The following is a 13,161-nucleotide window of genomic DNA, read 5'->3' on the forward strand; positions in this document are numbered from 1 at the left end:
AGTCACTGTACAAGCCTTGAGCATTAGGGCCGTCTCCTGGGACAGCGATGGGCTCCTCAGAGGCTGGAATCCATTGAGTGCCAGACGCTCTGGTACAGGGGGGCAGGTTCCTCCCTGAAGTGGGAAGAACAGACAATGGCAGGGCACAGCTCTCTGGGGGTCTGGCATCCCCAACCTAATCCGGCACCTCTCTCCCTTCCAGATACCCTACCCCAGCCGGCTCCTGCACCTTCCCTCCTGTTCAGACCTCACCGCCTCCAGCACCCAAAGTCCCAGGCCACTCCAGCACCCTACCCCCCACCCACACTCCCACCCTTACTCCCTCCTGCACCACTATCCTTATCCCATGCCCTGGCAGCCACCTCCCGCACACCGAACCCCTCATCTTGGACTCACCCCAAAAGCTAGGGCAGGTCATACAAATCTACTGTCACTGGTATGGAAAAGAGGTAATCTGGCCCATAGGAATCCTTGAACTCTGGTCCTCTCTTGTCTCCCTCCGCTCTCCATGGGGCTGGAGCAGCGGAGGGGTGAATCCTAACACCAAATCCCCCCCCCCCCGCCCCTTTGCTTAATTATTTTGATTTTGATTAATAATGTTTCCTTTCTTACCAGTTATACACCTCCCAGCCCCGTGTTATAGATCCAGTCATCTTTCTCTGCCTGGATCCTCTATTTTGGGAGCTGGGCCCAGAAGGCTCAAGCAAATCCCCACCCCCCCTTCGATCTCCCCAGCAGGCCACCCAGCCTCTCCTGGAAATGGCTTGGGGAGCCACAATACAAATTTTGACTCAAGCAGGGGAGGGGGCTGCTCAGCTCCAAAAGTTTGAAACAGGAGCTCGGGCAGGGAGGGGGTAGCTCAGGGTGTAGAAAGAGGAGCAGCGAGGGGCTGTGTGTGAACAGGGGGTAACTACGTGCTGTGCCAGGAGGGCTCCCCTGCAGCCCCTGTTCCCTGAGGGCTCTGGTGGCCATGGAGCCAGGTCCCCTCTCACCGGCTGTCAGACAAGGGGGTAGGAGCAGTGTTCCCGCTAAGATTTTCCAACCTTGGGCCGACTGAATTTTCTCATGTGCAACACCAATATCGCGGTGGTGTGTGGTGTGTGGACCCAAACCCGTGGGTATAAATATGTATTTTCAATAGGCCGTGGGTGTGGAAGAAAATATATTGGGTGTGAATTGGGGAGAGCAGGGGCAAAGGAGCAGGCAGAGAATAAACAGAACTGAATGAGCATCTGGGGAGTGTAACGGGAGAAAACAGGATCCCTGCTGGGCCAATTCCCCAGCGGGAGGCAGGGGAGGAGGAGGATGCGAGGGAGGCTGCTGCCCTGTTCGCAGTTCACCGCGCAGGGAAGACTTGGAGCAAAGTAGAGAAGTTGGCCTGATCTGAAGGCGCCTGTAACCTCCCCAGCTTTCCCATGTGGGCGGTGGCAGCCAATGCAGCACAATTGATCCCTCCTCCCCTTCAGCATGGTCTGGGTCACATGATCCCCCAAGTACGTCCTGGCTCCCTGATTTGCTCCCCCAGCCAGTACGGACCCTGCAGGGGGCTGGGAGGGGTGGGGGGACCGGGGTGGAGGCTGGAGGCAGGACACCCTCCTCCACCACAGGAGAGCTAATGCCCCATGTCCTTCCCCAGCCAATCAGGAAAGGGATTCTCACGCAGCTTCCAGGGATCCTTGGATGGGAGCCGAGGGGCAGCTCCAACCCCCTGCGCCAGCAGCAGCTGCTGGAGAGGAGGGAACAGAACCGTTAAAAAGGGACCAGGGGTCACCCCGTCCAAAGGTCGCAGCAGCTCTCAACTGAGAACTGGGCTGGGCTGGGCCATCACTTCCTGGGGTGTCACACGGGAAACGAGGCCTGTTCCCATCACTGCAGGAAGGGGGCGAGGGCCGGGGAGAGGAGAATGCACCGTGGGAGAGACTCTGCCCCGAGGTGAGAGAAGCCCAGTGGGGAGAGCCCCCAGCTGAGAGTCATGGGAGCGGCGCTCTCTGCTCGGCCCTGCAAGCACCTTGCTGTGTGACCCTGGGCAAGTCACGTCAGGGCTCTGGGCCCCGTGTCCTGCTGTCGCCCAGGGTAACACATTCAAACCAGCGCGTCTCCTCTGCTCCAGGGGTGGAGAACGAGCTCTCCCAGAAGACACCCAACGGGGCAGAAGGGAGCGAAGAGGAGGAGGAACCAGACCGCCGGCCCACCCCATTAGCACAGAGCAGCGCCCACATGACTATGGTAATGAGGCTTGTGACTGAGCCAATGGGAAGCATCCCCTGTGGGGCGCGTGACTATGTGCCGGAGCCGGTGTCTCAGAGGAGAACGCCCAGCCCCCCCTCCGGCTCAGGGACCAAAGGAAACACTCCTACGTGTGACCAGCTCCCTGGAGCAAAGCCGTGTAATATGGGGGCTTTCTGGGAGCACCACGCCGAGGGTGGAAGCAGGGCACCTTGCTTTGAGACAGGGCTGCTGAGAGCCCAGAACGGGGGGGTCCTCCACTGCTAGGATCGGAACCCGTCCCAAACAGCACTTCTGTTCCCCGCACTGGCTAGTAAGAAGCCCTGCGAGCAACCCCCTTAGACACTCCTGTCCTCTGGGCCACCACCAGCACCACCCTCATACAGGTGAGAGGCTCTGAGTCCCAGTCCCACCAATTCCAAACAGGTTCCTCCCACCCCAGCGAACCAGCCACATGCCCAGGTCAATTTAAGACAGGACCATGCAGAACTTTCAAGACTAATAAGACGGTGGCTCTGGGGCCACTTCAGGCTTCAGTCCATAGCCGAGATCCTTCATAGATGATTATCAGGGGGGAGGACAGGAGTGACGACAAAACTGGGGGAACCCTCAGGGCCCCTTTATCCCCTTGCCCATGGGGCAGGAATCCCATTGTTCTCCTGTGAAAGTCTGTCCCAAGATGGAGTAGGTCACATGAGCACGTCACTGGCGCAGGCCTGACTCAGTCCTTCTCAGGCAGCAGCCTCCGCTTTTGCGCTGATCTGAACGATCACAGCAAATCTCATCATGTGTGATTGGCACCCCCCGAGGTCAGTGAAGTGCTGCCATTCACTTGCCTAGCGACCCTGTCGAGGCTGTTCCCCACTCCGGCACAACGAATGCAGAAGTTGGGGGTCTGCAAGAGCACTCCAGACCCTTGCCTGCACAGGCTCTGGTCCCAAAACACCCCCCCCCAAATCCTAATACCCATATTTTGGGGATGCTGCTGCCACCATCAAGTGCTTTGAACCCACAAACAGGGCTGGATACTTGAAACCAGCCCCAGGGGTACCCCAAGCTCTTTTTCCCAAAAGATTTTGGAAAAGAAAAGAGAAAAACAAGCTGCAGTCTCTGGTGGCTGACCCCTCAGTCAGAGGCATACAGGTCCACACAGACAGACCATCCTGGAGAGAACAGTCAACCAACACCAGTTAATCAGAGAAAAAGAAACAACTTTTAGCATGAAAATAAAGCTAGTTGCAAGCATAGTTGTCAGGGGTTCACACCCCAGTGTGCCTCAGTGCCCCCTGACTGTCCTCATATAGCCCCTCGCCGGGCAAGTTACAGTCTGTATGGGATGCTCATCATAGGCACTGGGGTTGTCTCAACTGCCCTGCTTACCTAGGCTGCCTCAAGGTTCGCCTCCAATCCAGGGCTTTGCCTCCAGCCCCTAGCCAGGGGAGCCTTGCTGGCCCTTCTCCAGCTATCGCTGGCTATCCCCAGCTTGTCTCCCTTCAAGGAGCTCCTGCCTTTTCTGCAGTCAGCTCTCTACTGCCCCCCTTGAGCAACCTGGGCTTCTCTATATATACGTGCCAGCTGGGCTCTCCCACGCCCTAAGGGGTTCAGCTGGCTTCTACCAGCCAGTCCCAGTCGTGCTGTCCTAGTTGTTTGCCAGCCGGACTCGCTCTAGTCCCAACTAGCTCCAGCTGGTCTCCTTTCTTCTAGCCCCGGCTCCAGGCCTGAGTCCTGGTGTTAAAGGGCCAGTGCAGGGCAGGCGCCCTGTCGCAATAGTACATCCGAGGGTACTGAGGGAGTTGGCAAATGTCATTGAGGAGCATTTGGCCATTATCTTTGAAAAGTCGTGGAGATCGGGAGAAATCCCGGATGATTGGAAAAAGGCAAATGTAGAGCCTATCTTCAAAAAAGGGAAGAAGGACGATCCAGGGAACTATAGGCCGGTCAGTCTTACATCGGTTCCTGGAAAAATCATGGAAGGGATCCTTAAGGAATCCATTTTGAGGCACTTGGATGAGAGGAAAAAGATTAGGAATAGTCAGAATGGATTCACAAAGGGCAAGTCGTGCCTGACCAATCTGATTAGCTTTCTATGATGAGGTAACTGGCTCTGTGGACGTGGGAAAGTCAGTGGATGTGATACACCTTGACTTTAGAAAGCCTTTTGATACGGTCTCCCACAATATTCTTGCCAGCAAGTTAAGGGAATGTGGATTGGATAAATGGACGGTAAGATGGATAGAAAGATGGCTAGAAGGCTGGGCCCAGCGGGTAGTGATCAATTGCTCGATGTCAGGATGGCGGTCGGTTTCTAGCGGAGTGCCCCAAGGTTCAGTTCTAGGACCGGTTTTGTTCAATATCTTTATTAATGACCTGGATGAGGGGACGGATTGCACCCTCAGCAAGTTTGCGGATGACACTAAGCTAGGGGGAGAGGTAGATACGCTTGAGGGCAGAGATAGGGTCCAGAGTGACTTAGAAAATTGGCGGATTGGGCCACAAGAAATCTGATGAGGTTCAACAAGGACAAGTGCAGAGTCCTGCACTTGGGACGGAAGAATCCCAAGCATATTTACAGGCTGGGGACCAATCAGCTAAGTAGTAGTTCTGCAGAAAAGGACCTGGGGGTTACAGTGGATGAGAAGCTGGATATGAGTCAACAGTGTGCACTTGTAGCCAAGAAGACTAATGGCATATTAGGTTGCATGAAGAGGAGCATTGCCAGCAGATCCAGAGATGTCCTTATTCCCCTTTATTCAGCTCTGGTGAGGCCACATCTAGAGTATTGTGTCCAGTTCTGGGCCCCCCACTACAAAAAGGATGTAGACGCATTGGAGAGGGTCCAGCAGAGGGCGACCAAAATGATTAGGGAGCTGGAGCATATGACTTATGAGGAGAGGCTGAGGGACTTGGGTCTGTTTAGTCTGCAGGAGCGAAGAGTGAGGGGGGAATTGATAGCAACCTGCAACTTCCTGAAGGGAGGTTCCAAAGAGGCTGGAGAGAGGATGTTCTCAGTAGTGACAGATGACAGAACAAGGAGCAATGGTCTCAAGTTGTGGTGGGAGAGGTCCAGGTTGGATATTAGGAAAACTATTTCACTAGGAGGGCAGTAAAGCACTGGAACGGGTTACCTAAGGAAGTAGTGGAGTCTCCATCCCTAGAGGAGTTTAAGTCTCAGCTTGACAAAGCCATGGCCGGGTTGATTTAGTTGGGATTGGTCCTGCCTAGAGCAGGGGTCTGGACTTGATGACCTTCTATGGTTCTATGATTCTACATTGGATAGATGGAAAGAGCCACCTTTTGAGACTGGTACCAAGGCAAAGTCCCTGGTCTGAAGACTTAGTTGGAAAAGGAAGGAAGAAAGAAAAAAACCATCTCAAACCCTAAGAAGCTCAGACATTAGTTTGACATCCCTAAAGAAGGAAAACAATAAATCCTGAGAGACGAGCTAAACTTTTCCCTCCTTACACGTTATAAGAAGTCTGTTTTTTGAGGAAGAACGGCTCTTGCACAAGAGGGGGTTTTGCAAAACAAGGGCTGCTCGTTAATTATGCAAATGGAGCGCAGCGATATTCCATGCCAAGCTTCATTTGCATAAGCTTTTCCTCAAGAAGGCTACATTGTAGATGTAGCCTCAGTCTCAGCTACTTCCTGTCCTGCCCGTGATTCCTGCCGGTTGGGAGGCAGCGCCACACGCTGCCGGGTGGTGAAGGCAGAGGGCGTTTCCATGAGGGCCCTGCACTCCGTCCTTTCCGCGCGGACACTGTGGGCTACTAGAGCCGCTGGGCCCATCTGCTCAGGCCCAGGATGGAGGATGGAACATGGGGCATGTTCTCCAGTCACCCCTCTGCTGCCCTCCACAAGGGATCTGCAGGGCTCTGCCGGTTTATCAGCCAAAGGCAGGTCTCCTGAGTGCAGGGGTCGTGAGTTACAGGGGCCTGTGGTGCCCAGGGGACGGGGGAACCCTTGGCACCGGGCGAGGCTGCTCAATCAAAGGTCTCAGCAGGCTCCTCCATGCTCACTAGGCCCTGCCAGCCCCCAGGGAGCGAGTGTCCCAGGGCAGCTACCCAGTGGAAATGCTCAGTCCCTACAGGCTCTGCCCCTGTTCATTGCAGACCCTCGGGGAGCCCCCTGCCTCAGCCCAGCCCACAGCCCTGCTGCTGGCAGCCGTGAAGGCTCTGCCGGCCCCCGCCCTGGAGAGCTTTCGGGCGGCGGAGGAGGCGCTGAGAGCCACCGTGTCCCAGCACAGCGCCCGCATGGAGCGAGTAAGAGACGCCCGGCGAGGGGCAGAGGCGTGTGGGGAGAGGGGCTGGGAGAACTGGCTCTGAGGAAACCGGCCCTGGGGCACAGGGTCCCGGTCTGGCAGGTCGGCTCAGCCCCTTTCCATTCGGTGCTGGGGTGGGCAGGTGTTTCCAGAGTTCTGTGCGCTGGAGCTTGGACACGTCCCTGGGGCCAGCCCAGCCCCACAGCAGGTGGGTCACAGCCCCACCCTGGAGCGCGGCACTGACAGAGTCTGCCGAGGGGTCGCCACGCTGGGCTCCCGGAGCGGACGGGGTTTCCTCACGTGCCCTGCAGGGCCCTCGTGTGACCCACCGGTGCAGCAGGAACCATTTGGCTTTGCACTTTGCCCCGGTGCCTGTGACGTGTGATCCTGCTGCCCGGCCCCACCGGCTCCGGTGCCCCCCCCCCCCCCCGGAAATTAGACTGGTGCAGGCAGGGCTCTGCCCGAGTCCATTTCTACAGCCCCTTCCTAGGAGGTGTGAGCATCAGTCACTGCCCTGATCAGTTGAGCTCCATCGCCCTCTGGGGAGGCAGGAATTCTACCCGCGTGACACGGGGACCTGGGACCAAGAGCGGCTCATTGACTTGGTGACGTTCCTGCCCTTCTCCGAGCGCCGTCTGCCAGGAGGGGTGACCTGGCAGGAGGCCGCTCTTGGGCAATCCCCCCCCTCAGCTTTCTGGCTGCCTCCAGGTGGGAGACGTCGTGGGAGAGATTTTCACCTGGCTGGACGACGTCGAGGACCCCAGAGCCAGAAGAGCCGCGCTGGGAACCATCGCCCTGCTGGCTCGCGCCCACCCCCGGGACGTGGTTCCAGCCTGTGTGGCCCACGCGCTGCCATGGGAGAGGTAGGGAGAGGCTGTTATCACCTCAGCCTGATTGCCCCTCCCTCCTCCTCCAGGGCAGAGCGCGGGAAAGGCCTGGCAGGCCACAGCGATGGAGCAAGCTCCCTGCTGGGCACGGGGCTGTCCCTGCCTCCTGAGGGGAGATGCCCAGGCCCAGCCCCTTGGAAACCAGCCCCTCCCCCTTCCCTGCCCAGAGTGCAGACGTGACAGGTCCCTGGAGAGTTCCAGCAGGCTCCTGATTTCTGTGGTCACCCCCCTTCCCGCCAGCTCCACCAGAGGGGCAGGACCAGGCTCTGGGGAGCATCCCTGGGCCGTGACTCCAGCGTAAATGTCACCGAGCAGCCTTTGGTGCAGGCTGGGCTGGGTGGTGTCACGCTGTGCGCAGCCCCAGGGCAGTTACTGGAAGCAGCGGCACAGGCTGCAGGAGCAATGAGGCCTCTGGGGAAGGGAATAAATGAAGAGCTCATGGAAGGGACTCACCTGCCTCAGCCTCCCAGCCCCCGGGCGTCTCCTCTAAGGGCCCCCTTTCCCGCCGGCCTTCCCAGCCTCTCCCTGGGGACACAAGGGGGGGCAAGCAGGGACGCTCTGATTTCGGTTTCTGACCTTGCAGAGGTGCCAGGGAGCTGTGGAAGGCCTTGGGGGAAGAAGCACAGCTCTCCCGGCACGTGCTGCACCAGCTGCTGGACAAGCTCCGGAAGAGCCACCGGGAGGAGAGGAGCCGCAGCGTGTCTCTGGCCGTAAGTGAGACTGGCGCTGTCACGTAGCGAACTCGCCACCGAACACGGAGGCCCCTCACTTGGAGCTCAACCCCGTGTGCGTCCCAATGCTCCAAATCAACCCTGCAGCTCCCTGCACACAGGGCTTAACTCCCTGTGCTCCAAATCAACAGGGCAGCTCCCTTCACACAGGCCTAGCAGCCAGAGGTGTGTTAGAACTCCTGGTGGGATTGGTGTGGAGGGCCAGGGGGACCCAGGCCACCCTCTCCACCGGGTCCCAGTGCACCCTGTCAGCGTTGGAGTGGGGCACCACTAGCTGGGTGGGGAATCCAGCCGAAAGACGCCAAGCACCCGGGGTTCAACTACCCGCCCTGGGCTGCTTCCTGCCAGCTTCTCTCCCATCCTGAGCGCCGTCTCTTTCCTCCAAACCGGGGCTTCTGCTGCGGTTCCCTGCTGACTGGTGACGGCGTCCGGGTGCACAAGCGCTTCTCCTCGGGAGCCCCAGCGGCACCTCTGCCCCCGTAGGTGTCTGCCCTTTCTGAGCTGCTCCACCGGCCTTTCTAGCTACCTCCAGCTGGAGCCCGCCCAGCACGCTTGTGGGGGTGCGACCTTCTCTGCTAGGCAGCCAGGCTTCACCTCTGCAGCCCCAGTGCAGGGTCGGGACACCACGTGCCAGGGCTGATCTCCACCCTGAGCACAGAACGTAGGGACCTGCAAGAAAACTTAAAAAAATGAAGCCTGGTCTTTGCAGTCGCTGCTTACAAAACTCCCCAGAGTCACAAATTTACTAACTTTGGGGGGAGCTTCCACCATCAAATGACTTATCCTTAAACACAGAGACCTTCCCTTGCTGGGAGTTTTAACCCAATAAGAACAGTTGGAGGGTGAGTTTGTCAGAGGCTCGAGTGTGTGTTAAAACTACGGATGCGTTTCTTGTTATTTGACATTTGTAATTCACTTTGCTCTGCCCTTTCTCACTTGCAAACACATAAATCCCACAGCTTGTGCTTAATAAAATCACTTTTGTTCACTGTCAAGCGTTGTGTAAACAGTTGTGACCTCAGACCACAATAGACTCAATGTCTGTATAGCTCTGGGGGCGGGGGAGGGTCTCTGCTCTGTGCCTCGGCTGGGGGAGACCAGGAGACCTGGCCCAGCAGGACAGTGTAGCGAGAAGCTCTTGAGTGCCAAGAAGCGAGTGTCAGCGGCTTTGCCAGCGCTCTGGGAAACGCCCCCAAGGAGTCTTCTGTGATCGCGCCCGTGACACGGATCCTGCCGGGGGCAGGCAGGAATGGGCGCAGCGACACCGCCCGGTGCCCTCGCTGAAACTGTCTCCCTGCTTGAGGACTACGTGGCCTCAGAGGAGCCAGGGAAGCCAGACCCCAAGCCGGGGCATCTGAGAGAGTCAAAGAAGCAGCACGGTCGGGGTCCCTCTAACTGGGGCAGGAGGATTTGAACCCGACCCGGCAGAAGTTCCCATTGACCCTGGTGAAGTAGTTTGGGATCTTGGGGGGATGTTCTCCAAGAGCAAAGGAGTGACCCAACCCTCCAAGGCCTGGCAGCAAGGGGCAGACACAAGCCAGGGAGATGGTCAACCTCAGTGCTGGCTCCAGGGTCCCGGTTTGAGATCAGCAAGGACCTTCTTAATCGCCGGGTCCAGCACCCACTGACCAAGACCGACATCTGCCAACTACTGCTCCTGTGACTGCTCTGCCAGGAGTTGTTGTGCCTGGGACGTGCAGTGCCCTGGGCCAGACCCTTCGGGAGAGAGAAAACTCTACAGAGAGTAGCCCGGCAGGTTTTCTGGCTGGGGAGGAAGCACGTGCCCCGAGTGCCAGAAAAGCAGCCCAATAGTGATCAATGCAGGACCACTGATGCCCTTATCCCTGGCAGGGACACCTTGTGAGAAGATTGGCTTAGATCTGGTGGAACCCTTCTAGAAGAGCAGGATGGACCATTAGTCCACCTCCGTGCTAGTGGGCTACACCGAGATCTTTTATAGGGGGAAAGGCAGTACGCCGCATCGATTGAGAATACAACAGTTGCTTATGCTTTTCAAACAGACACAAAACATCATGCATACACAGTTCTGCCAGATGATATAGTTACCAGTCCAGAGTCTGTGTCAATCTAGTGGCCAGGTAGATTGAGCACAGGGGGGAGCAGGGCCTTGTCGGTCGATCGATCCGATACTCCTCTCCAGATAGTGTGGCAGACGAACGCAAAGTTCCATAGCAAAGCACCCTGCTTTATATATTCCTTCTTCTTGTTAAAATCCATGGATCTCGCTCTGTCCGCTTGTGACCGGAATGTTATCTTTTGATGTGAGTGTTCCCAGAACATCTCTCGAAGGTTCATCCTGTTGTCAATCGTCCTTTCGGGTGGCTTGCTCCGCTCTAAGGCTCATCAATCTGCCAATTATTCAATCTTCTCATGAGTAGGGGTACGCATTGGTGGTTATAGATGACTCCTCTGCAGTCAGGTTGTCTCATCCTCAGGACTTCGCTCACACTCGCTCAACCCCCTCCTTTGACCATCTGGTTCTAAAGCCATATAACTTTGCATCTTATCTCAACACATTCACACTTCTTACATGCACAAGTCTCCGGGGTTACAGAACTGCATGAAAAAGCAAAACCATTGTAAATTAAACAATTACAGCTTGGCCTTCAACATTCGCAGAATTCCTCTAATCTTACTAACACAGCCAAAATACCCAGAACTGGTTTTCTACTTCGGAACAAAGAAAATAGACCTTCAACTGAAAGGACTTGATTTGTAAACTATTAAATGTATATTAATATATATATATGCCTTATATTGCTATATTACTGCTACGTTACTATACCTAAAATAAGAAATAAAAAAGAAAAAAACTCAATCCTAACAACGCTACCCGGTGCCCCAGAGAGTCCCCCCACGAGCTGTTATTGCCAATGAACTCCTGAAGGTGCTTGCGAGGGTCGGGCTGCTGTGAGAGACGTTTAATGGACCAAGGGCCTAATGTGACCTGAAAACTCATGGCAGAACTATGCTGCTTCTCGAACATTCACACCCCTAGAGCCTCGGTCTGCCCCCACAGACAGGTGGGTGAGAAGAGGGATTCAACAAGACACAAAACTGCCGTGGAAGTTCATGGAAGATGATCCTCGACACAAGGATAAGTTGCTACCTTGGGCCCAGAACACACAAGCAGCCCAGCACGATGGGGGAGTGAAAACGAGGACCTGCAAACCGGGACCTGCTGGAAAGCCAGTCGCTGGGAGCAACGTGGGGTCTGGACTGAAACTGCATCGACCTCCCAGCATCGCCCCGGCTCCCTGCTGCTTGTGGCACTGGAGTTACTCAGGCAGCAGAGGGATCGTGGGATGCCCTGTACATGCGCCTAGAAGTTTGGGTCTCCTCATGATGGTGTCGCCCCCTCCGGTCAGGCCTGGGAAGGCGAAGGGCGAGGGCTAGGCCATGGAGAGAGATAATGGAGAATAATGTCAGCTGGACTCTTCTGATCTTTCCAAGAGGTTCCCTTCTGTGCCCATTCTAGCAATGGAAGACAGGTCGGGGGCCATCACATCTCCCCTCCCCCCTGAGGAACTAACCCTCCTTCCTCAGAAGCCACAAGGATGTGAGAAACGGCACCAGCATGACAGCAAAATGCCATGGGAGCGGATGGGAGGTGGGGTCAGCTCAGTGACTTTTCTGTCTCGTTCTGACTCCAGGCTATGGACACGCTCTATGAGATCTTTTTCCTGTGGGGATACCGAGAAGCCATCTTGCAAATGTTTCCTCACTTGCTCTTCCTCTGCGTCAGGCAGGTGCAGCATGTGCTGGACCTGCGCCTGCCAGGGACCTGGACGGCCAGCCAGAAATCCAGCCCTGAGGGATCCAGCCGCCTCAGCCCCTTGAGGTAACGGCAGAAAGGAAGGGGAAGAACAGATTTGATCTGCTGCACCCGCAGGTCACACACGGCCCCTGCGGAGCCCAGGCGCAGTTCTGGGCAGGTCTGTCTGGGGGGAGCGGTGCTGGGCACCCGTGTGCTTGTGAGTCACGCTTGCTCCTCTGACCCCGCCCACAGGCCGGCTCCTTCCCAGCACAGGCAGGGACCACGTCGGTACCTCCCCATGCGCCACCTGCAGCACTGGGGCCCAGCCCGGCAGGGGGGCCGTGTCACAGGCAGGCAGGAGCAAGAGGGACCATGAAGCTGATTCCGTGTGGACTCCCCTGGGGGGAGCCGGGGAGCCCGAAGGCACCTCAGCTGCTGCAAACGGGCAGAGTTTTGCTCCCTCGCACCAACTAAGGATCTGGCCCATGTGCCCAGTGACCTGGTGCCGGCCCCAGCGAAGAGTCGGGTGTTGGACCATTGGGAGCGAGGGCACCGAGCATCTGCAGAAGCTGCAGTGTCGCCACCTGCCAAAACCTCAGTGAGCCCCGACAGGGTGCTGGGTCCATCCCGGGGAAAACCGGCTACTGCTGACCATGCCTTGTGCCCCAGGACTTGAGCGGGTTGGGCTGCAGTAGATTTCTGACACCAGGATTTTTTTTTCTTTTTGAGTTTAGCACGTCCCTGGAGGCCGTGAAGACCCTCTTTTCCATGCCCAGATACTGGAAGGAATTTGCCAGTATCCAGTTACAGCAGGGCTGGGAAATGATCGCCTCCCGCCATCACTTCTCCCGAGGGGTGGGCTTGATCGCAAGGTAGGAGTCTCAAGTTTCCTCTTCCTGCGGCCTGTCTGGGCAATGGGAGTTGGGCGGGAGATCCTCCTCTGCCCCAGCCGGCCCTCTCAGCCCCGCAATGGGGGAGGGACTGTCTCTCCCTTTGGTAATCCCGGGGACTCTCCCTTTGCTCTTCCAGAACCATGGTCGAGCACCGGAACCCACAGGTCCCTGTGGTTCTCAGAGAGGCCATCGCCATCGTGCAGAGTCGGGAGGAGGAGGAGGCGCTGAGAGAAATCGCCCTGACTTTCTGCACCGAGGTGAGAGTCCGGAGCGGCCTGGCACATGTGGGCTTGTGCAGAGCAGCTCAGACCCCTCCTGGGCCAATAGGGGCTGGGGCCCATGGCCAGCGGTTCAGCAATCTCACAGCCAGCCAGCTCCTCTGCCCACG

The 13,161-nt window shown here is 57.0% G+C and overlaps 1 protein-coding gene across 1 annotated transcript; it reads left to right on the forward strand.

The window, feature by feature from the left end:
* Window positions 1-2,217: 2,217 nt before the first annotated feature.
* On the forward strand, window positions 2,218-12,848 carry LOC142820453 (maestro heat-like repeat family member 5). The gene is made up of 6 exons (XM_075909278.1): window positions 2,218-2,226; window positions 6,336-6,485; window positions 7,193-7,347; window positions 7,955-8,081; window positions 11,777-11,964; window positions 12,615-12,848. Exons 1-6 carry the CDS (start codon window positions 2,218-2,220, stop codon window positions 12,754-12,756), a joined length of 771 nt encoding a protein of 256 aa, XP_075765393.1. The 3' UTR covers window positions 12,757-12,848.
* The last annotated feature ends 313 nt before the right edge of the window (window positions 12,849-13,161 follow it).

The sequence above is a fragment of the Pelodiscus sinensis genome, chromosome 26 (assembly GCF_049634645.1).
Source record: "Pelodiscus sinensis isolate JC-2024 chromosome 26, ASM4963464v1, whole genome shotgun sequence".
In the NCBI taxonomy this organism is placed as follows: Eukaryota; Metazoa; Chordata; order Testudines; family Trionychidae; genus Pelodiscus; species Pelodiscus sinensis.

Coding starts and splice junctions, on each gene's coding strand:
- LOC142820453 (XM_075909278.1), top strand. Junction 7,348..7,954: donor CACGCGCTGCCATGGGAGAG/GTAGGGAGAGGC, acceptor CTGACCTTGCAG/AGGTGCCAGGGAGCTGTGGA. Junction 8,082..11,776: donor GCCGCAGCGTGTCTCTGGCC/GTAAGTGAGACT, acceptor TTCTGACTCCAG/GCTATGGACACGCTCTATGA.